Below are 25,097 nucleotides of genomic sequence, written 5' to 3' on the forward strand. Positions count from 1 at the left end.
CTAAACATTGTACTGTAGTTAATAAGAAACTGGTATGCAATTAATAATGAAAGTTTACCAAAACATGTGGGCAGAACATCTATTTTCTATATATTATATACAGTATATTACAGTATTTAGGTGGGGTTGCCAGATGCCCAGTTTAACAGCAAAACTATCGTTTATCCTGGGACTGGAGGTTCAATTTTTATCCTGGGGTTGGCAGGTGTATATTTTGTGTACTTTAGACTACATACTGAAGTCTGAAGTACATATGGTTTGCTTTTAAACTCCTGAACATACACCACACACACCCATCCCAACCCAGAACTGCTCTAGCTGTAACAATGAGAAATAATTAATAATTAAATAATTAAATGTCTTCTGAATGTTATCTTCTCAATGTATTTAAACAAATTACTGAATAAACACTGGGCATTGTATTTAGTCTTAATTTTTTTTTTCAAACCTTTACTTCATCCTACAAACTTCAGCATGGTAGCCATGGTTTAAAAAGCTCATTTCATTTGATTTCATTAGAAGCTAGGTACATTTAGGGTAAGAGTTACTCAATTTTTTTTATATTTCCTGTGGTAGGCATCTAATCCCGGTCAGTTTGAAAGTGACAGTGAGGTGTTATGGCAGAGAGGTCAGATGCCCGATTCAGTGTACCACCATGGTCGAGTGGGTATCAACACTGATAGACCCGATGAGGCTCTGGTTGTCCATGGCAACGTGAAGGTCATGGGGTTACTTGTACAACCATCTGACATCCGTACCAAGGAAAACGTGAGAGAGGTGTGTTTGTCTTTTTTGTTAAACTCAACTTTCACAAATCTATCTATAATTGTTTGTTTTACTGCTTAGCATCATATGACTTGAATTGTCTTGGTGTAGGTGGACACCACAGATAACCTAAAGCGGATCTCTCAGATGCGACTAGTGCAGTACCGGTACAAGCCTGAGTTTGCTGCCACTGTGGGCATTGAGAACACTGCAGATACTGGTAACCATCTTCACTTTATAAAGTCATTGTGTATGTGTGTGTGTGTGTGTGCATGTGCATATCTTTATTTGAATGAAGGACGGATATATTATGTCTGGCAGTGTGGGTGCATCACAGAACTATGGTCTTAAGGACTTGGATTTATTGCATGCCTGTAGTCAGTGTCTATTGGAAGTTTGTCATGTCATTTTGTGGCTTTGTGGATTTCCACTGGTTACCCCAAAAACATGCAAAAGGTGAATTGGCTGTTAATCAAGTAAGACATCATGGAGTGTCTAGAGTTGTTTTTTCTTTTTCAAACATATGCTACTTTTGTGTATATGTATGCTAGGGTTGATAGCCCAGGAGGTACAGCAGATTCTTCCAGAAGCTGTGAAGGAGAGTGGAGACATTGTTTGTGTCAATGGAGAGACCATCCCTAAATTACTGGTGGTAAACAAGGTAAGCAAACACTTGACAAGTCAAAAACCTGCTGATATCAGGTGTGCAATCTGATCAGAAAAAGAAAGCAGCAGTAATAAATGAATGTAGATTTAGTTTAGTGTATTAGAGTGTTTCTCTAATATAAATGTTGTCTTAATTTTGTTAAGTAGAATAGACTTAACAGCTGTGTAAAGTAAACAGTTTTTTAAACAATATTTCTATAAATGGAGTAAGCCTATAATTAAAAGATGTCTCACACAGGATGTACAGGGTACAGTAAATAATCCATTAAAAGAACGCATGGATGAAACATGCTATTAATGAGCATTTGTATTATCATTTTGATCTTTAATTCATTGTCTTTCCATAATGATACAACATTGAAACAACATTGTCAGTAAAGCTTGCAAATATATGAGCCATAGTTGTTGCCTTTTTCGGTTTGTTAGTTTGTGCTAAGTTTGCTAAGATAACAGCACAAGAGTCCGCTGTAATGTTTAATGAGGCTGGCAAGGGATCTAATGTTTGTCCTCCATACAGTATCTATCCAGATGCTTTAGATCCTGAAGTTCTGAGGTTTACAGTTATATACTCTTTTCTTTAGCTCATCTTTCAGGTTTTTATGGAGTTTATGTAGGAGGACTGGGATGGCCGTAAAAACTGTTCATTCTGTGGTCAGTGAATCATTTTTGTGTTGATTTAAATATCTGCTGGTACTTGATAGAGTCCATGATACCACATATCTGAAAAAAACAGTCCCACACTATCACATATTCACCACAATGCTACACAGAGTGGATGAGGTACCTTTTGTTTTTGCCAAACCCATCTCTGGTGTTTATTGCCAAAAAGCTCTATTTCAGACTCATCTGACCATAAAACATGGTAGCAATAAATTCTGGTTTGGTAAACTTTAGGCACAAATTTAAGCAGCTCAGCTTTGTTTCTTGGCTTATGACGTTCACCTTCCTCTTGATCACATTCCAGAGGTTTTCAACGGAATTTAAGTCTGGAGATTACGCTGGCCATGACATCTGGTGGTCCTCCATCCACACCTTGCTTGACCTGGACCGTGTCGCATGGAGCATTGTTCTGCTGGAGAAACCAAACCAACAAAAGCAAGTTATAGAATAACCTTGTCTGTGGCTTAAGTCATGCATCATTAACAAAGACTTGCTAAAGCACATCCAGATCATCACCAATCCTCCATCAAATTTTACAGACGGTGCGAGACACTGTGACTTGCAGAGGTAGAAAGTAACGAGTTACATTTACTCACGTTACTGTAATTGAGTAGTTTTTTTGTGTACTTGTACTTTTTAAAGTAGATTTTACAGCCTGTAATTTTACTTTTACTTAAGTATGTTTGTATTAAGAATTGTAATACGCTACATTTTAAATAACATCCGTTACTGAGTAAAATAAACGCTAAAAAAAATTGCGTCTGGGAAACTGCTGCAGTGAATTCTGCGATGGGGAGTCGGATCTTTTGGCTCGGTTCCTTTTAAAGAGCCGTATATATATAAAACGACTCCCAGAAGCGCGACTCGGTTCCCTTGTTTCATTTTAAAGGGCCGTTCAATAGAATCGAATCATTCTACGACACATCACTAGTGGTTATACAGTTTGAAAAAGTTTTATGGGACTAAAATTACACATTACACATCCCTAAATGTTTTAAATGTTGTATCAACATGTTTTTTTCTATTATATTTTAATAAAAAACAACTATTGTGAGATTTATATCCAATTGTCCTGTTTGCATTACACAGGAGAGACCCCCCCTGCTGTTAAAAAAGTAACTAAGTAACGTTTACGTAACGTTGAAGTAAAAATTCATTAAAGTAATAGTACTTTTACTTGAGTACAATAGTTTAGTACTCTTTCCACCTCTGGTGACTTGTAGACTTTTCCAGGTCTCTGTCTAAACATTATGGACTGATTTATATGACCCAACTTGGCTCTTCTTTTCTTCTCATTGATGAAAGCCTTTTTTCTAGCTTTGTGTGACATCACCCCTGCACCTATAGGAGCCTGTTTCAAACTGCCCTCATCATACACTTTGCCCCAGCTGCCTTTTTTCCATTCTTTTTGCAGGTCATATGACATCATTATACAGTTGTTGAGTGACATTTGAATGAGATGGTGATCATCCCAGCTTTGTTCTGTTCTAAAAGCTTGTATTAAGGATGTATTGTTATGGCTGCACATTGCCTCACCACTGAGGTGACATGTATAGCCCTGTATCTGCAAGATTTAAAGAATAAACCCATTTGCAAAATATTTACAGGTACAGTTTTCAGTACAGTTTGCTGCAGGTGGACATGTTACGTGTATAAAGTTACTGTTTCTAATGTCTGTCCTCAACTTCTGCCTTTTTCTCAAAGAGAAAAGTGCTTTGCGTACTCAACATTTTGCAGAGAATGTGGCCCAATTACTTTCTATGATGGGTGCAGGAAGCTTCGTTCATCTATGCCTAAGAATTTCACATAGAGATACTAAACTGAGATTTAACCGTGTGTGTTTCTATGTGTGTTATTTCATAGGAGCGGATCTTTATGGAGAACGTGGGAGCAGTGAAAGAACTGTGTAAACTGACTGATAATCTGGAGACTCGCATCAATGAGCTTGAACGCTGGAGTCGCAAACTGGCTAAACTACGACGTCTTGACAGCATGAAGAGCACTGTCAGTGGGGGAACAGTCAGGTATGTATTAGTATAGTGTGCGGCTTAGCATGCATACTGTGGGTGCTATTAACTGAATTTTGTTGGTTTTCTTCATCATTTTAGCCTCTCTGGAAGTTACTTCAGCAGAACAGGAAGTGGTCCACTTAGGAAGAAAGCAACCAAGACAGTAAATAAGGTACATGGCTTAATGGTAATCTTTTAGCTACCTGTAGAATTAAATTTTGTGCTGCACAGGATGGGGGAATTGAAGTATAATGGAATCCATATGCAGTTAGCCCACAGCACAGTAAAGCTGTGGTCATACTAAAAATGTGACCAAGCTAGTGCTGAGAGATTTTAGGGACCCCACCATTACCATACACCCTTTCCAGCAGCTTTTCTGCACATGCAAGGAAATACATCGGATTACTACTTACTACTACCCCACCCCTATATGAACAACAGGCCAATCGTTGTTAAGTGGCCGCTCATCCCCAGCCGAATGGCAGAGCTGAGATTCCAGCTCCGGTGTGCTAGCGTGTGTTTTTACTTCTGCGCCACCCTATTTGGTGCCAATACTTGACTTGTCAGTAGCACCTTACCCATTTTAATAAAGAGCTTCAACAAACACACAGTGCTTGACAGTTGTGGCACCCTGAACTTACTTCACGTTTGAGAATTTACATTTGCACTTGCGGCACTAAGCAGATGCTTTTATCCAAAGCGACACAGAATTGTAACTAAATACAATTTTAGTGATTAAGGGATTGAGGGCTTTGCAGGAGCTCAACAGTGACAACTTGGTGGTGGTGGGGCTTGAACCGGCAACCTTTTAATTACTAGTCCAGTAACCACTGAGCTACCACTGCACATTTTAGAATTCTGCGGTGCAGCAGTCTGTAACGCTAGCTCACCAATACTGAGATTGGAATTTGGCTGTACTTCTGCCATACAGCTATTTATAATAGCTAAGTAATGTGTAGCCTAGATTATCTAAAACAGTATATAAGTAAATTCATACTGTATTGAAATATCTTTGGTGAAATCTCCATGATGTAAAATGTATTCAAGAAGATGCGGCAATAATGCTGCTTGGTAAAACCTGGCCAGAAAGTCAGAAGAGAATAGATCACTGTCACTGTGTCACTGTGTTTGCAGACTGCAGTTCCAGAGCAGAATTGCTTGAGTCACAAGTTCATGCAGGCCACTGTTTTAGCCTTGGTCGTCATTATGGCATTCAGGTAAAAGATCAGAACTTGCTGTGCATGGTAATAAAATTAAAAATGCTAATAAATGTTACACTTTGTGTTATAACTAAGTCTCATTTTTTCTCTAGTGTCATCTCAATGTCTATACTATATGTGCTAAACATGCATCAACATGGAAACATTGTGGAGACTGAAAGGTATGTTGTTTTTGTTCCTGCCTTTTGGTGTTTATTTAATTTTGGCACACGGTCATGCAGCTTGCACATCTATGATATAGGCCTATTATAACACTGTTATAGCCTTTGAGACCTAAACCACTGTTGCGGTAAAGATAATTTAAAAGGTTAATTTATTTATTTTCTATATATACATTTATTTTTAATTTGATGACTGTAGCATATTTCAAAAAAGTTGGAACAGGATGTTAATGTTTTTCTCTGTTATTACATTTTTAACAATGTTAAAATGTACAATGTTTTTTATAATAGCTAGCAGGTCTGGACTGCAGGCATGCCAGTCTGACACCTGTACTCTCTTAGTAAAGGCACACTGTTGTCAGACCTGCAGGATATGTCTTGCTGAAACCAGCATGAATGCCTTTGAAAAAATATCTGTATAGTAGCTTATGTTTTTTGATTATATGTATCTCTCAGCATTAATGATGTCTTTACAAATGTGCCAGATACCCATTTATTGGCATCAGCACATTGATTTGCCATGGTAACAATCAGAGTGGTCCTTTTCCGGTTAGGAAAACACAACATTTCTTATTTGAAAGGTTGACTCATCTGACCACAGCACACTTTTCTACTTTGCATCACCATAAGCTTGACCCACCATTGCTTGTAAACAAGAAGCTCTTTCATTAAAGCTCCTTTTATAAGCTCTTATTATCAGAACCTATTGTCCATTTACCTGTTTGGATGTTCAAAAATCCAAAACAGGCGTTTCTGTTTATTCCTCAAACTTCCTAGTCTTACACTGCTTCAGTCCCAACTTTTTTGTAATGTATTGCAGGAATCAAGAATTTGAAAAAATTAAATATCTCATTTTTGCTGTTTTCAATTAAATACCTGTAAATATTCACTGCTTTCTGATTTTGCATTTTGCCTTTTGGTCCAAGGTTTTCAGAATTGTTATTGTACCTTTGGTAAAGTGGTGCCAGGTCTTCCAAACAAAGTTTTTTGCATTGCTTTTGTATGTGTAATTTGTAACTGCTAATACATTTATTGTACTTGTTAGCATTTTTACTCTGGTATTTTAAAGTATCGGTTAGTTTGTTTGTCTCTTCTTATTCTTTTAGTCTCTCTTTTTCATTTGTAGCTCTATGTCCTCTTGTAATTTCTACATCTCCTGGATGCCCTTCCTCACTGCCACTGTCACTTTCTGTCCATCCATCTGTCCATGGTATGCTTTCTGCATTTCCTTACTATTTTTCTTTTTCCTTAATGTTTTTCCAAAACACCTCTGGGTCTTCCATGTATCATTTCTTGCTCATGTTATTTCAGTAAGGCTAGGTTGTACTGTAAGCTCAGTTTCCTGATGGCTGTCACTAATAAACAACAGTGTTCATTGAATTTTGTTTTAAATGCTTTTCTAAATGCAGGATGCAAGCTCTAACACTTGAAAAGTGTGTGATTTGCTAATTCTGTTACACATCTACTTGATTGACAAAAGCACTAAGAAATTATTTTTAGAGGTTTAATGCTTTGTCTGACAAACTTGATTGTATTTTGTATTTTTAATTTGATGCCTGCAACACAATTCTAGCACACTTGGGAAAAAGGGCCAAATTAAAAGGGAATAGTTTATAGAATGTTCAAGCTACAACATTTTAAAATATTTCACAACAAACAGACAAAATTGTAAGTCTGATTGGGTAAAAAAAAAAAAGGGTATACCAAAGGCTGGGTAATGGCTCACCACTTAAGTTTCTCAATGCAGGATTTTAAATAATGTAGGTATTTTACCATACACTGTACATAATACTGTGAAAAGATTCAAGGAATCTGGGGAAATCTCAGTCTGTGTAGAGGAAGGCTTGAAACCACTGTTGAATGTTATGTATATAAAAAGTACTTTAACACAGTTTCCTACTGCATTAAAAAATGCTCTCCAGGACCATTCAAACTTGTCCAAATTTGTGTGTGTTGCAGGAGTTCAATTCAAAAGCCAACATTACTTACTGTTCGAAAACCTAGTGAGCCGCCTTGATGTCTACTGCCTACCTAGGCAGCTGCCTAAGTAGAGAGGATTCTAATAAGTCATCGACTTATAAGACAGGTTATTCAAACGCACTACTTGGACAGCGTCACAGCAGTTTTCACTTACGAAGCTAACACAGTTAGCCTCAGGCCATTTAAACCAATAGGCTGAGGCGGCACAACCCACTAGCATGCCAGCTAATGTCTCCCTCTGTTTAGCGAAAATGTTTAACCCGTCACTGACAAGTCTGAGTTTGCAAATAAATGACACTTGTGCACCTTTATACACTGAATGCTGGGATTGCCTTCACCGGTAAGGAAGCATCGGATGCTCCCTCGTTATTCTGGCGGTTTATAACTTCAAAATAACGCACATTTTAAGGTATCTAAGAATTCGAACAGCCTTCTTCTCAAGAGTGTGCATAGGATGACATAAAATGCTGTCTATGTAGAGAGCTCACTAGGTTTTCCAACACACCCACTGTATGGGGTGTGTCAGTGCCCACAGCCTGGGTGACTTGCATGCAGTATGTGTAAGGGTAGCATTGACACAGTTGCATATATTGGGATTTTAGAAAGACATTGCTTGACCAGCCTGCCTGTAGTCCAGATCTGTCTCCTATCGAAAACATGTCGTCATGGACTGTTGTGTATCAAGCAAGAATGAGCAGCAAAACTACAAGAATAAGTGTCCTTAGTATTAATTTGTATATATTTACAAAATACAATCAAGTTGATCAGTGAAAATATTGACTTTTGTACTTTTTTAGTTAAATAAAGGTTTAAAAGAATTAACAAATTATGGATTTTTGTTTTTATTGAATTTTCAATGTATCCGGAAATAGGGTTTGTAATTAACTGTAATATATTTTACTGGGAGTTCGCATTCACTATATTATAAATCTAACAGTGTAGGCTATGCTGTTTCTTTGTTGGTTAGGTCACGCTCTGCACTTGATTCATCTGATAAGACCTTCCCGCCCCCCATCTCAGCACACTCTTCAGGTGCCAAAATATTAAATGATTACATGCTTACAAAATTCCATGCTATTTTAACTGTTGGTGTATTAATGTGTTACATACTTTATATTGCCCAAAGAATGTAGACACATCCCTTTATTATTAAGTTCATTTGCTTTAGCCACACTCTTTTCTAACAGGTGTAGAAAAATAATTATATTGTATTTAAGACATTCGGTAGAGTTTAAATGTAACTGTTTCCTGTAGACATGAGCTCCACATCTCCAACCCTGGCTGACCGTCCAGCTTGCTGCCCTCCAACAACTGCCACGACCAACCAATCATCTACTATAATCCTATTACCAAGCACGAACCAATCCATATCAGGTAATGCAAGGACACATTATAAATACTAAAGTACATAAAAAAGAGTGAGTTCCTTGTTTCAAATGTCTATCTGTCAATACATACTGGCCCTATTTGGCCATATTTAGTAATATGATTGCATGAATAAATGAGAGCAATTAACGTAGATCCTATACTCGAGCTTTGCTCTCAGTGGAAGTGTGATTCTGTATTTAACACGTCTGAGGAATGGACTTGTTTGCTAACACACTGAACTGCTTGTGTAATAAGGAAATGCATTCATGCTTTTCACCCCTCAGTTTTGTTTCAAGACATTTTGCCTACATAATTAACTCTTACACCAGAGAATGAGTAGAAAAAGGCTTTGATTATCCATTTACAAGAAATGTACTTCATTTCTCTTTCTTTTTACTCAGACTCCAGTAGTCCTGCCCCCACCATGACCAGTATAAATAGGAAGGCAAAGTCTCGGGTGTTGGATAAAGACATCAGGAACAGAAACAGGCTGAGTCACACTTCATCCCCTCTGCACTTGAACAAGGGCAAGAAACCCCCCCAGCCCCCAGACATGGACACTGGAAGCAACAGTAACCGCCTGCCAGGGCAACGCAGGCAACGCAGCACACACACTAAAGGTACATTTGTCAACTGGTTAGGCACATGCATATTATTTTCATATATTTGTTTGTTTATTAGTATTTGAACGTCATGTTTTACACTTTGGTTACATTCATGACAGAAATGGTAGTTACTCATTACACAAGATTCATCAGTTCAATGTCAAACACAGTCATGGACAATTTTGTATGTACTACAATTCACTACACTTGCATGTCTTTGGACTGTGGAAGGAAACATGCAAACTCCACACAGAAAGGACCTGGACCGCCCCACCTGGGGATCGAACCCAGGACCTTCTTGCTGTGAGGTGACAGTGCTACCCACTGAGCCACAGTGCCACCCTATTATCATATATAAGAGATGATAGATATTGTATGTACACTGATTTCATTAATGTAATGAACATGATCTAATTAATGTAATGATCATGATTCTAATTAAAAAATGACACTCAGCCGCTCCTGTTAGGCATTACCACAGCAGCTCAATCATCTGTATATTTGATTTGGCACAGTTTTTACACTGGATGCCCCTCCACAGTTTTCCTATTTATCCAGCGTGTTTTCCTATTTATCCAGGTTAGGTTCACGTATTGCCACAACTTCTGTATTTGTAAGGCCAGCCCAGGATTTGGGCCCCAGGAACTCAAGCACTCTGCTGTTATCAGCAGTGTGGCACTTACCATTACACTACACAAGCTCGCTCATCTGAGTTTTAATTACAAGTAATAATAATAATAATAATTTATTTGTTACAATACAGTAACATATATTGTTAACTTGAAAGAAAATTACATGTACTGTGAGAGTAGTACACAGCCTAGCTATTAGGAGGTGCACTTGTCAGTGTGCTCTCAGTGCCAGTCCTAAACCTGCATCTCTTTCATTGCTCATAGAAATTAATGTTTAATTTTAAAACAAAATCATTGAACATCCTATCACAACTTATTGAGGACCTGTGATTACATTCCAAAAATGCCCTCTTATAAATTTTTATTAGCTCATTTACATGAATATATTGAAGAGGTACAGTGGTGCAGGTAGTAGAGAAGATGCTGAAACTTCCTGGGGCCAACGTTTGCTTTTAGTCAGTTTTAAAGAATTTAGCATGTTCTCCCAACATTTGTTTTCTTTCTAACCCTCTAATCCTAACCAGATAAAGTAAAAATGAGTAACAATTTAATTCCATTTTTATATTTTTATCACCACTGTATCCTGGTCAGTCATGATGGATCTAGCTTTCTTGTAAACACAGGGCACAGTGCAGTAACACACACTGGGCAGGACCTCAATCCACAGTGAAGCCTCAACCACCCCTCACCAAAATATAGCCAATCCTGTCTGTATGTAGATACCCGACTGGCCAATAGCATCGCTTGGGATTCAAACCTTGGATCCCAGCAGTAATGGGCTAGCGTTATTTACAGCTGTGCCACCCAAGCACCTATGAATAATAATATTTCATTTCTACATGTTCTAGCATTCAGAAGTAAATAATTTTAATGCAAAAATGCATTCTTACTTTCGTTTTTACACAGGTGGACATTTCCTTCCAGTCCTGAATAAGCTTCATATTATTGAGACTAATCAGGATTTAAAAACATTTAACTGTGTCTCATCGGGAAGCTGCAGGTATGTGTCTGTCTGTGTCATATTACCTGATAAATGTACACTTTCTAAATAAATAAATGTATGTATTTATTTTACCACTCATCTTTTCTTTACACCCCTGTAGCTACACAATATTTCTAAATGAGAGTAAAAATTCAACTGTTTCCGACATCACGCTACACATGAGGTCTGTGCATTTTTGTAAATGTAAATGCAGCATGTTATTGTTACAAAGTTTGTCTCACTCACATGAGATGTTGCACTTGGTTTAGGTTCTCTGGGGACGTGTGGGTGTGGCGGTGTAGTATCACTAGAGGGCGCTTATGCCCAAACCACACAGAGACTGAACATCCTGGGGACGAAGGTGCCTTTACAAAGGTAACATTTCTGCTTTATGTCATGTAAATGAAACTGTAAATGATTACTAAATTTCTACTTCTGAATTTCTCGTATTAAAGTATACTACATGATTTGTTTTACAGGGAAACAGTCACTTGTGGTCCATCTCAGTGGCATCATTTCAAGAAGTTGCCTATCATTTCCGCATGTCACTCTCTGTGAGTAAATGTTATTGAATAATTTATCACCTCCTAGTCACCCATGTGATCAAAATACAATACAGCACAATGCATTTTTGAAGGGGGTTGAACTATGGCAAATCAGGTAACATAACCCTGAGGACCTGGATTGGATTTATTCTTTTGGTAACTGTCTATAAGGCAGGTTCCTCTTTGTGTTCATGGTTTATTCTTTGTACTCTTTTCTCCACCTTCAAAAAACATACTAGGTGAGTAATCATGATTCCGGGATTTTGAATTAGAGGCAACACGGTGGATTGCTATCCTGTCCCAGGTTTATTACTGAATTGTACCCAGTGATTTCAGGGAAGCTGGACCCACCACAAGCAAAGTTGCGGTAAAACAACAAAATGAAATCAAATGAATATATTACAGATAACTTTAAAAGTGTAATATAACATTATCATTATTATTTGGTTTTTATATTTCGGCACATCAGTGTATTTAGATTTTAGGCCTACACACAATCACAAACATTTATAATTTATATGTAATGACATTTTTTACTGTATTTTGGAAAGAGTCATAAAGCTGAAGTTAATTAATTGCTAAACTGAAGCCACATGATATTTCAGTACATTGAGGTTTAATTTCTCCAAAATTAAAATAACACGAGCACCATGTTTTGACAACCTAATCAGCATGAATATTAAATTTACATTTATGGCATTTAGCAGATGCCTGTCTCCAAAGCGTCATACAATTATACCAATTACAATGCAAGCAATTGTGGGTTCAGGGCAGAGATGTCCACAAGTCACAAAATACAAGTTCGAGTCAAGTCACGAGTCTTTAGGCTAGAGTCCGAGTCAAGTCACGAGTCAATATAATGTACACAAAACATATATTGGAAATGTAGCGTAGAAATAAATAATATGTAAGTTCAGATAAAAAAACAACAACAGATTAGCAACTGTATTTTGCCATTTTACTTAGTGCCTTTACTTTTCTAGTCATTGTGCAAATTAATGTATTTCCGTAACAAGAAGGTACCAGTATAAAGCTAAAACTGATTGCAAAACAAAAGCACGCAATAAATCACGGCACAGCGGCAAAATCCAAAACACAGCAAATAAATCATAATCACTGCTTACCTTAGCTTATGTTCTAAATTTATAACCGTGTGTTGTTCCATTAGGAATATAATCCGTTATTTTGTAAATGTGCTTATAATTAAAAACCTCCAAACTTTTCCCGGTTGTGAAGTAAAAGACGAACTCGTTAGAAAGCCAATCAAGCGTTTCATTGACACGTCATCTGTGTGACACAAACAATAAATGCAAATAACAGCATTTCTTTCTAAAAATTTAAATCAGAAGGTCTGATTGGTTCTTTCAACCATTAGCACCAATTCTGTAGGAGTGTTCCATTCACCCTAGTTGTTCCTGTGAAGTGCACTACATAGGGTATTCCCACATTTTAAGTGAGATTCCAATCTAAAGGTAACGAAAATGTTCAAATGAAGTGAGCTTGTCACATGTGACTAATGGTAACACATGCTGATGCTAGCGACTCTTGTTGTTTACGAGTCATTTTTTTGTGAGTCATGAGTCGAGTCCGAGTCATTTGAAATGAGTCGCAGACCCGAGTCCTCATCTCTGGTTCAGGGGCCCCTAAAATGACAACTCGGTGGTGGTGGTGGGGCTTCAACCAGCAACCTTATGGTTATTATGATTTTTAGTCCAGTACCTTAACCACTCAGTTACAACTGTTGAAATGAGGAGCCAATTTTACAGAAGTGGTAAAATATGCTTTTAACCTACTGCTCCATTTTTACAGGAGGAGACGGACTGCTCTGAATCAAAGGAAAAGAAGGAACAGGGCACTACATCATTCTCCGATTATTATTTCTTTATTCGAACCAGCTGCACCTAATGTGGAAGAAAATAAATAAGGAGTTTCTGCACTACAGCCTAAACTGGTTTATTTACTGCTCTGATTGCTTAAGGACTCTGTGATTTGGTAACACACGGATACGTGCAAGAACCAAAATGTTCATCTAAAGTATGTCTGAACAAACATACCTTTCTTCCTATCTGTAAAAGATCTGAATCCATACCATGGTTACACACACACATACCCCTTACTACACAAAAACCTAAAGATAAATATCAAGAGGGTGTGTCTCTGAACATTTTTATAAACTAACAGGATTATTGACTGGTGTTTCTAAACATGATTTACTACTGAATTATTTCCACAAACCGACTTCCTGTTGTAATGTGTTTCCTTGTGTATTTTTCCCCTGCCATAAATATAATACAGAAAAGAATAATAGGCCAGAAAGCAACACAAAGTAGTCATTTCTGTATTGTTGTTACTGAGAAGGTAGGTCTAAGCCACTGAAGCTATAGTATTCTAATATCTAATGGATCACTGGAACTTAAAAAAATCACTGGATTTAATAAGAAACTGGAACACACTGCATGGATACACTGGAACGAACACACTCTCACCATTGGAAACAATGGATTGCAATGGTTATTGTTTATGAATAGAGAAAACAAAAAAATAGCATTTAAAAGTCATCAATATAAATGTTTGTATAAATGTATCTAACATTTTTTTCTTTTTTCTTGTTTTTATTTCTATGGATTATCCATTTGTGAATTATAATCAATCACCTTGTCATAACATCATGTTGCTTTGTTTTTAGCAGCGTTTTTTATTAGTGCCTGGGTTCTTCAGGGGAAAAAGATTACAGTACAAAGAAAAATAATCTTCTTCTTAATGTTAACTCTCCTCTAATTAAGCACTATTTTATTGTGGATTTAAGTGTTTTATGTCTGTCTTTTGTCTGGTATGTCATTCTGAACATTGTATAAATAATGTAAAAAGAGATTGCAGATATACATTATTTGTTTTCAATATTACCAAGCAATAAAATAAGTCATAATCACCTCTGGAAGAATATGAAGTATTTCAGATTATGCTTATAAAATATCCACTGTAATATTAAACTATAGACCTGTATCTGTTACAACCCTCCCAAAAAATTAGTAACATTTTAAAACCTAAAAGGCCTGTAATTTTAACAAAAAGAATTTTTTTAATGCATTTTCTACCCATTTTCCTCCTGATCTAGCACACTCAATTTTGTCTTCCGCTGCTGAGAGATACCAGATTGCATCCAAGGAGAGCATGTCACTGTACACGCCTCTTCCGACACGTGTACAGCCCTCTTCTCGCCCCTGCATTCTGCACAGGCGTCTCTTCCACCAGTCAGGGTCCCCACACAGCGAAGACCCACCCACCCCTACCCTGCAGATACCGCGGCCAATTAGTATCTGCTGCAGACACTGCCAATTATGCCCGCCAGATGGCGCCCAGCTGACCGGTGGCAACACTGTGTTTTGAACCGAGGAGTTCAGAAACTCGGTGCTGGTGCGCTAGTGGAATATCCCGCTGTGCCCCCAACTAACTTAATTTAATAATATTCCTTACTGATGGCATTGTATTTGTTGGTGTCATCACACAATCCTGATAGTATTGTAATAATAAAAAATTTGCTTCTTATTGTCATTAAATAATATTTTGGTCTGTGTTTTACAGTAACATAAAACTTAAGTAAATTTAAAAAAAGGTTATTTAACAGTATCAAAAAACAAAGAAACACAAGAAAAAAACATACATGCAACAAAAAAGTAAAAAGTAGTTTTACTAACAGTAACTAAGATATGGCTCCACTAAATATAACTGTATTACACTTATAATAAAAGTATAATAATAAAATAATAAAAGCACAACATTAAAACTTTGTATTTCAAATTTTCCAAGAAACATTTTCAAATGGTGATTGTCAAACATGGTTCAACAAAAACAAAAAGACATGACAAACTTACTAGCAACTCACAAAGTGCAAAAATAAGAGGTTGACAAAACTGGACTCCTCAATTTTCAATCAGATTTTCTTATATCAGGATAGATTTTGGTTTAGAGGAAGCCAAAGTAAGTTTTTTAGCTAACAATATTTGCTGGTCTGTTAATTACAGTAAGGATAATAACAGTTTGGGCAGTAATCTGGTAAAGAAAAGGTCTAGTGATTGTTTTTCATAACTGTATAATAGGCATAAGCATAAGACCATTTTACAGTACGGAGCACACCCTATGGTGCAAACATTCACCTGATGAGTCACCAAAATCCCTGGATGAAAATGCCCCCATACATAATGCTAGATTTACTCAAGCTGATTAATGATAGTGAAGTGCTAAGGCTCTACTTCTTATAACTCTTTAATATAAGTTTATATTGTTACAAGTGTTTAACCCAAGTGTGAAAACCCTGTTTTCTTACATAAAAAGTAGCATTATAGGTAGTATGGCCAACTTGATCACAATTAGGTGTTATTATAAACACATAACTGTGTTTATAATAATTGTGATAGAATTTGTAAAATCGATAAAAGATATTTTAAGTACACAGCAGCAAGAGGGGAGAGGAAGTTAAAGTTGATGTTTATGGAAGCATTATGATTAATGTTTCTCCTAATATAGGTAGCTATAGCCATACTGCCTTTTTTCTTACTGAAAATACAATAGGCAGCTCCAGACTATGCACTGTAAATATCATTATCTAATGATTTCCTTATTTACACTGAACTGCTTTTATAATATTCTGTAAGAATACGGCATAACAAATTCAGATTTTATTATTTCTGTGTAGTTACCAACATTCATTTTTTTGATGTCCTCATCAAATAATTTAATATAGTATAACAATTATATTCAGAATTGATTTTACATTTAATATCAAATATAAAGTTTTTTTGATGCTTGTTGTTTATTTTCATAATGAAATTGTTCTTTTTTTATATTTTAATGTTCTTTTTAATCCCTATGGCTCAAAGCCCAGTGTGCACTAAAGAGTAACCAAAATAGCTTACTTAAGCACTTCTTACTCATATGCCCAAGATCCTTTGAGGTTTTTAATTTTTGATGTCACTTATTTTATGACCACTATAATGATTTGTGTTCTTATTATGAAAGTGTACTGACCACATAATATGAATGCATGCAAATACTTTCATTAAAAATGATTAAAAAACTGAGAGTCGCATTGTGCTAATTCATTTACTTTCGGCCAGCCTGAAACTCTGAGCACAATGAAACAACATGGACAGTGAGCATTTGATTGTAGTTTGTTCCTTGTGTAATGCAGAATGAATACATGCCATTGTATTCATTTTTGGTTGTTTACTGATTAAGAACAAGAAAAAGAAACTTAAATATCAGATGACTGTCCACTATAAAACTATCTTTATCACTGTGCACATATAAAGTTGTGTTTACTAGTAAATGATCTAAAAAATCAAAGAGGCATGTGGGATCAGATCACCAACCGACTCATCATGGAGGGATCAGATCACCGAGACTCATCATGGAGAGAGCAACAGAAAATTAGTCAGGCATTTTATTCATGCTTCACTGGTTTAATGATGCAAAGGTATTTGGCATGGTACAGTGTGACCAATTTTGATTATCAAGATTTGCTTAAGATATGGAATCTGAATAGCCAACAACATGCTGGTGGCAGGACAGCCAATGACATATTCAGGCATGGTTCAGGGTAAGAAAGGGAGTCCAACAAGGTATGCTGATGACATTGAATTACTGGTCCCATCACCAGTATTACAGGAGTTGGTGTATAGTATTGGGAAGGCTGTGAAGGAATATAACATGCAAAAGTGGTGGCAAACACTCTTAGTAGAGTATCAAATATTAAAAAATGTGCTAGTGAAGAGAGGTCAAGAATGGCAGTAGGCATGGCAGTAATGGTTGACACAGATATGCAAAAACAAGTAAATTAGCACCATCACCAAGCTATGATTGATGACCACAGTAGCCACATATGGAAGTGTAGCCTGGACACTGATGAAAAAAAAAAGAAAGATGCATTCAGGCCTTTGAGAACAAAAGCATAAAAAAACTGCTGAAAATCTTATAGAGATGATGACCAGTAAACAAGTTCATAGTCAGAACAGAAAAGGATTTACTGAACCACACTGAGTCATGCAGGTTATGTTACTGTGGCATGTGATGAGGAACCCACATGACAACACTGAGTCAATGAGTGTTATGACCGGACTTAGAAGGACTCAGAAGATGGGGAAGACCAAGAATAAGTTGGATTCACACCATCACAACGTGAATTGCATTATATGGTGCTAGTCTGCTATGAGTGATACGAGACAGAGGGCACTGGAGAAAGCTGACCTTCCTGTGCAGCCAACTTGATGCTATGATCATCACTATACCCTATCCCTTCCGAAGTGTAGACCCACACTGTATTAAGGATATTAAAAGTAGTAAGGAAGCAAAACTAAGCATGTTTTACATTTTATGGTACCCTAAAGTACAACACGGTACACATCCCAAACTAGAATTTGTACCATACTAAAGTGTTGTCCATTCCCAATTGCAAAAGTTAATGACAGCTGATGATATTTGCTTTGCCCTGCTGTAGTTTTGTGAGGTTTATTTTTCTGAGCCCTGTTTACGTTTTTTACAACATTTTTGGAATAAAATCAGTTTAATTAAATTGGAAATTGTATTGTCAATTCTGTAACAGTCTGTAACCTCGCTCAGGAATGACTCAAACACTGCTGGTGCATTGGCAAGACCGAAAGGCATAACAAGAAATTCATAATGCCCATTAGTGGTGGAGAAGGTGAAGTCCTGGCAGCTATAGGTCTATGATCCTTGTAATATCAGAAGAATTGTTGTCCCAACTTTACCACACAAGTAGGTGAATATTCAGGTAAAGACTGAACTCACTGTCCTGACGACCCACAAGGACATTTTAAAACACAATGCTCTGAAATGACCTTTACTTCCACAATATAAACAAATATTTATTCTCAGGTGGCAGCTCTTTTCCTCTGATGATAGCAGAAGTTGATTGATCTTCATGGGTTTTGGTACAGGTGCATGGCCATTCAAATTTAGAAAGGTTCCTCATGGGCTTTCTGGATTGTTGCAGATTGTCTAACCTGACCAAAAGGGTTATTGGCTTGTCCAGGGTGCAAGCCAATTCCACCTGTAGGTCAACATAATGGCCCCTTCAATATGCAGTGGACTACTGGAGTGCATAAGGTTAGGTTCTGTTGCCTTGACAAGGATTAAGGATTTCCTCCCTTGCTTCCATTCCTTCCACTGGGTTGTCAAACACTGTCTTAAACATCCGCTCAACTCTTTCAAAGGACCCAAGCTCCACTCTTTGCTGTTCTTGTACTGTGAGATGAGGAAGGTGACTTGGCCTCAGTGTGAGATGTACCGAGTTGTACGTTATATACAAAAAGGTTTGCAAAAGAAACTCCCCACAGTCTTTTGGTGAACCATCAAACAGATCTTTGTGGGGTTAGCAGTGAAGTAGATGGAACAGCTGGGATTAGGCTCACCTCGCCCATTTCTACAGGGTTTGTGGCTTGCTGGTTAGTCAACACTTAAGTCAGGTTGGCAGTCATTTGTAGGAATCTAGAGTTTCACTTATGAAGTGTGCTGCACCCAGTGTTTTCAGGTGGTGCCAGACCAAATGCTCCCTGACAAGCAGTAAGCAGCTGGTTAAAATTAAATGAAAAATGACTTAACACAGGCGATGGTAATTGGGAGAGCTAATAAATAGAAACCACAATGCCAGACCAAGGGGAGACCAAGGGGAGAGTAAAACAATAACAATAATTCAGTATAATCCTTTTTACTCTAGAATACGTTACACTTCTGCTCTTGTCTTACATGTGTTTTACTGTAAATGTGATCCGTGCTGCCTGGTTCCTGCTTACTTAGTTATTTATTTTCCTGGCCTCCCTGTTCTAGTTCCCAGTTTTAAATTGTTCTGGTTTGATGTTAATTCTGTGGTCTGACACCTGCTATATTGACTTTGACAGTTGCGGGTTTTGTTTTTGTTTTATCTCATTACAGATTTGCTGTAGATACAGTGTTATTTAATACATGTGTGGAATCCATAATGCTAATATTCTTTTCTGATTACATTTATTTATGCTTTCAAAATATTTATTAAAATCCAAATAAACATATGTAAACTTTGTGTATTTGTTTGATTTTTAATTTATATATGCCTTTTAGAACTGTAATGTGGTTTAAACTTCTTCCTTCCTTATGTTACCTACATGGGGCACTATAATTTTGGAGGCTTCCGTGTGGTTTCTGTTCAGTTCCACTGAAGAGCATTGAGGTGGATCTGCAGGTTCAGGTACATGTAGCAACAGTAACCTCAACCTTGCAGTATGTAAATGAGGAAAAAAAAGGCCTTGGGCCCTCTTTGTATTTCCTATGCCTTCAGATGCTGCTCTTTGCCATTTCGATGCCAGGATGGCAGAAAGTTCAGGTAAGCAGCAGGTAAGTGATACAGAGAAGGAATCAGGTCTTAAGAGAAGTGTACATGTTTTCTACTTAGTCTTTGATTAAGTGCTATTTAGCTTGGTGTTCAAAGTATCCTCGAGTTGGAGGCAACTGGACGTTTTGAAGACATTTCACCTCTCATCCGAAAGGCTTCCTGAGTTCTTAAAGCTAATGGGGAGTTTCAGGTATTTAACCTCTGTTGGGCTATCACCTGGAGGTGGTCCTCGGAGTCGTTTACCCACCCTGCCAAAATGTGAGTTATTGCTATCACAAGTGCCAAGATGTGACTCATCTGAGATTCGTTGTCCCACCCTGCCATCATGTAAGTTGTTAGGATTACATGGGTGGACGTGTGCATGAGTGATGTGATAATAATGCATGCTCTGTTCTGTTACCTAATATGTTTTTGCAAGGTAGAGCCAATACACCTTTAACAGGTTTTTGCACAGAGGAGAGAAATAGGAGTACCTGGTGGAAACCCTTGCAAACACACTGACAGCATGGAATATCCAATACATGATATTTATTGTGTAAAGCAATACCAGACACATAACGTATCTAAACTCATGCTAAACAACCACACAAATTAATCATTTACTTCCTCTTTTTTTTAGTCACTGGTGGTTGCATTGTGTCAGTAATAACATCAAATACATTTGGTGTTCCCTACTCTCATATTCTCTCATACTTTGTAGTTATTAATCCAGGCCTGACAGAAAATATATGAGTTACAGTAAGCCCATCAGACAAGCAATAGTAAAACCTTTTAGTTTTAGTAAATAGTTATAAAATAGTATCATATTATTATAGATATACTTATATATATATATATATATATATATATAGAATAGCTATGAGAAAAATGATACTGCCTCTTTCTGATTGTGTCATATTTGTCCAAACATAATTAACAAAAGGAATCTTGAATTTTTTTTATATATTTGTAATAATTTCCCGCTATTATTTTAGGAATTCATGTATAGATTAAATAGATTTGTGCCATACAATGTAAAACAATGTAAAATGTTTTTGTTTTAACACCACAGAGTCTATAAATGTGTAGGGGTATATACAACCCCAAATCAGAAAAAGTTGGAACAGCATGGAAAATGCTAATTATAAAAAAAACACAGAGTTTCTTACATTTACTTTGACTTTTATTTTATTGCAGACAAGATGCACCTGATATATTTCTGGTCAACTTCATTTCATTTATTAATAAACATCCATTCTTGCATTTCAGGTCTGCAACACATTTCAAAAAAAGTTGGGACAAAAAGCATTTACCACTTTGTAATGTTACTATTCCTTTTCACCACACTTAAAAGACGTTTTGGCACAGAGGAGACCAAGTGATTTAGTGTTTCAGATTTTATTTTGTCTCATTCTTCCTGCAAACACGTCTTAAGATGTGCACCAGTACGGGGTCGTTGTTGTCACATTTTTCGTTTCAAAATTCTCTATTAAGGACAGGTCAGGACTGCAGGCAGTCTAGTCCAGTACCCGTACCCTCTTCTTCCGCAGCCATGCCTTTGTAATGTGTGCAGCATGTGGTTTTGCATTGTCTTGTTGAAAAATGCATGGACATCCCTGGAAAAGATGACATCTTGATGAAATCTTGCATATGTTGCGCTAAGATCTCAATAAACTTTTCTGCATTAATGCTGCCATCACAGGAGTGTAAATTACCTTTTCCAAAGACACTGACACAGCCCCATACCATGACAGACCATGGCTTTTGGACTTGTTGCTGATAACAGTCTGGATGGTCCTTTTCGTCTTTGGTCTGGAGCACACAGCGTCCATTTTTTTCCAAAAAAGACCTGGAATGCTGATTCATCTGACCACAATACACGTTTCCACTGTGTGATGGTTCATCCTAGATGCCTCAGAGCCCAGAGAAGAAGTCATTGCAGCTTCTGGACGTGGTTAACATAAGGCTTCTTTTTTGCAGTGGCATTTGTGCATGTAACTCTGTATTGTAGTACTTGACAAAGTAATCCCTTGCCCATGTGGTTATATCAGCTATTGTTGAGTGGCGGTTCTTGATGCAGTGCCGTCTGAGGGATGGAAGATCACGGGCGTTCAGCTTAAGACATTCCTTGAATGGTTTAATGATATTATGCACTTTAGAGGGAGAAATATGCAAATTCCTTCCAATCTTTTTTTTTTAAGGTACATTGTTTTTAAACATTTCAATCATTTTCTCACTCATTTGTTAATAAACTGGAGATCCTCTGATCATCTTTGCTCATCAAAGACTCAGCCTTTCCTGGATGCTGCTTTTGTACCAAACCATGATTACAATCACCTGTTGACATCACCTGTTTGGAATCACATCATTATTTTATTTTTTTCACCTCATTACTTGCTCTAAATTGTCCCGTCCCAACACTTTTTGGAGTGTGTTACAGGCCTGAAATGCAGAGAGGTATATTAACAAATGAAATGAGGTTGAGCAGACAAATATGACATACTATCATGGGTTCAAACTGTCTGCAATCAAATAAAAGTCGAAGTAAATGTAAGGAAAACTGTGTTTTTTTATTATTTGCATTTTCCATACTGTACCAACTTTTTCTGATTTGGGGTTGTATAATAATTCTATTTAAGAGTGATATTCATTTCATATACAGTACACTGCACAATCGTTGTGTAGTGTACTGTACAACTACTCTATATTGTACTGATACTATACAACTGCTGTAAATGCTGATACAATTAATAAAATAAAATAAAAAATAGAAAATGTTCTTCTAAGCTGTTCCAGTTAATTGAAAAATGAACATTATTTTACCCAAAGGCATTTATGATAGGTCACTGTGTTTGTATCATATAGGGAAAGGGTTTATTTATGAAAAGTCATGTGGAGCTCTTGTATTTCATACAAACACAATGACTTTATTGGTCCAGTTTTCTCATGTATGATTTTAAGGTCTCCCACCCTTTCCAAAATAAAATACAGTAGCAGAGAAGTGTGTCATTTTCTGGTAAAATGGGGCTTTACAGCTTTAATGTAATCCATCTGCCACAGTGTGGTGACTCATTGAACTGCTGGATATGTTTCTCTCAAGCAAAGGAGGCGGAAATTAATGTGTTTAAAGCTGTTTGTGCTCCACAGTCCACACTCACTCTAACTTCAGTGTGCAGTCTGAGTGAACTCACTTACTTTCACACTTCATATCAACACTGAGCTAAACGTCAGCAGTACAGCATGATGAACTGTGGATTACTGACCAACAAGAACGAACCAGGTAAGAATATAGTACATGTACTCAGAGTTCGGAGTTATAGTATACGATACGTTCAGACTTGAATGCGACACTGTTTTCAGTATTGCAGTGATTGGTTAGCTTCAGTCTTCATTTCAGTGAGGTTTGTTTATTACTGAATTGTCTACAATGTTTAGAAGGAGAAGCGAGTCGTGTAGTAGTAGTGCTGTCTCATGCTGCAGCTGATGATCATGTAAACAGGAAAATCTCCTACTACTGCGGTGAAGCTAGTTTAGCCGATGTTGGGCGTGCGCCTGATATTCGAGATACTTCTCTGTCTCCGTCAGAAACAACCCAAAATAAATAACTAATTAAAATAAAAAGTCATCGCTCTGAGGTAAACAAGAAATAAATTACACTTGAATATTTTACTGTTATTTCTTAAAAGTATATCTGAGTTAAACTGAGGGAATTGTTGAAAATGTATTAAAGGTTTGAAGTTACTGACATGTCACACCTCCCACACAAGATAAAAGTCCTACTGTATTAATACACTGGATAGATGGATGGATGGATGGATGGATGGATGGATAGACAGACAGACAGACAGACAGACAAAAAGATAGATAGATAGATAGACAGTCAGACAAAAAGATAGATAGATAGACAGTCAGACAAAAAGATAGACAGACAGACAGACAGACAGACAGACAGACAGAAATAAAAAATTGGCCAGTATTTGAACAAAACAAAAAAAATAAAAAATAAAAAAGGAGGAGGAACAGCTATAAATCATATATTGCAGAATAATAAATCACTTTACCAATCACCAGTCACTTTAAACACCTGTGATCGGGTGTTGCCATTTTCTGCTGCTATATTTTTGGAATCATGCACTTTAGATTCACTTTAAATTCACTTTAAATTCTTGTGCAATATTTGCAAATGTAAATATTTAAAATACGTCATCTTAGTTATTTCTTCTAGTTTTTTAAGTCTAAATTTTTACTTAACATAGTTATTGTTATTTATTAAAGCAATAAGCCACGAGAGGCTGTGCATTACTGTGATTTTAGCACGGGGATGACGTTGCGGAGCAGGGGCGGAGCCAGGGGGGTGGCCAGTGGTGGCCATGGCCACCATAAAGTAATCTTCGGCCACCCCTCTGGCCCCCCCCACCACCGCTTTGCCGGCAATTTTTTTGCGGAAGCATTTCTGCACGCAGGAGCAGCGCACCTTAAATAAGTAGTTCTTCATCAAAGCAGTAATACACTCAACATAAATGTCAACCACCAACACAATTACAGAAGTACAGTAGTACTATTTAGTAGTATTCGTGGCGCGCTACGAGTAAAAGCGCCAGCTGGCTCTGCGCATTCCAGTGTTGCCAGATTGGGCGATTATCCGCCAAATTGGGCGAATTTTGTTGGAAAACAATTTAATAGCAGGTAAATAACACTTATATTTAAAAGAAAATCTTCTGTTTTAAGAAGCTCCAGCATTGTAGAAGGCTATTAAAAGTAAAGTTAATTTTCAATGCTGATTTGGCTTAATAGTGTTGGTCAGTCTGTATCATATTCTTGAAAGAAAATTAAAGTTAGTATTCCATGCATTCACACTAGCATGTTCTGGGAGTCTCATCAGTACACACAAGTTGGCAGCCAAATGATAAATTATTGCAAAGGAATATCTTTGAAATTCTTCCTCATAATGTTAAGGTTGCTATGTTTTGTTTTTTCACTTGTCAAAGAAAATGAAGAGAAATAAAGCTTATTATTAGTAGGTCTTCGTGATGTAATTCTACATGGCACTCACTGTCTATATAGGTAAATGAGTGAGTGACCACATAAAAAAAGTATCAGTTTCTGTGCCACCCCTGTGTGAGCAATGGTCTCAGTCTGGCC

At 37.1% G+C, this 25,097-nt stretch overlaps 2 protein-coding genes across 6 annotated transcripts in view; both read left to right on the plus strand.

The window, feature by feature from the left end:
- Nucleotides 1-16,671, plus strand: part of myrf (myelin regulatory factor) — a 51,722-nt gene extending 35,051 nt beyond the window's left edge. For 2 of the 3 annotated variants that reach the window (XM_062993461.1, XM_062993468.1), the window contains exons 12-27: nt 577-777; nt 877-985; nt 1,317-1,426; nt 3,955-4,115; nt 4,200-4,272; nt 5,235-5,317; nt 5,413-5,481; nt 6,608-6,691; nt 8,429-8,493; nt 8,716-8,835; nt 9,231-9,449; nt 10,973-11,066; nt 11,170-11,232; nt 11,318-11,423; nt 11,528-11,602; nt 13,403-16,671. In XM_062993461.1, coding sequence (XP_062849531.1) covers nt 577-777; nt 877-985; nt 1,317-1,426; nt 3,955-4,115; nt 4,200-4,272; nt 5,235-5,317; nt 5,413-5,481; nt 6,608-6,691; nt 8,429-8,493; nt 8,716-8,835; nt 9,231-9,449; nt 10,973-11,066; nt 11,170-11,232; nt 11,318-11,423; nt 11,528-11,602; nt 13,403-13,498 — 1,728 coding nt within the window. In that variant the 3' untranslated portion in view covers nt 13,499-16,671. The remainder of the gene's footprint in view (nt 1-576; nt 778-876; nt 986-1,316; nt 1,427-3,954; nt 4,116-4,199; nt 4,273-5,234; nt 5,318-5,412; nt 5,482-6,607; nt 6,692-8,428; nt 8,494-8,715; nt 8,836-9,230; nt 9,450-10,972; nt 11,067-11,169; nt 11,233-11,317; nt 11,424-11,527; nt 11,603-13,402) is intronic. The other variant, XM_062993476.1, reaches the window with a different exon arrangement.
- A 6,377-nt stretch (nt 16,672-23,048) lies between these two features.
- LOC134311807 (von Willebrand factor A domain-containing protein 5A-like) overlaps nt 23,049-25,097 on the plus strand; it is a 33,581-nt gene continuing 31,532 nt past the window's right edge. For all 3 annotated transcript variants that reach the window (XM_062993486.1, XM_062993495.1, XM_062993492.1), the window contains exon 1: nt 23,049-23,235. In XM_062993486.1, the coding sequence (XP_062849556.1) occupies nt 23,196-23,235 (40 nt within the window). In that variant the 5' untranslated portion in view covers nt 23,049-23,195. The remainder of the gene's footprint in view (nt 23,236-25,097) is intronic.

This window comes from Trichomycterus rosablanca, chromosome 1 (genome assembly GCF_030014385.1).
Source record: "Trichomycterus rosablanca isolate fTriRos1 chromosome 1, fTriRos1.hap1, whole genome shotgun sequence".
In the NCBI taxonomy this organism is placed as follows: domain Eukaryota; kingdom Metazoa; phylum Chordata; class Actinopteri; order Siluriformes; family Trichomycteridae; genus Trichomycterus; species Trichomycterus rosablanca.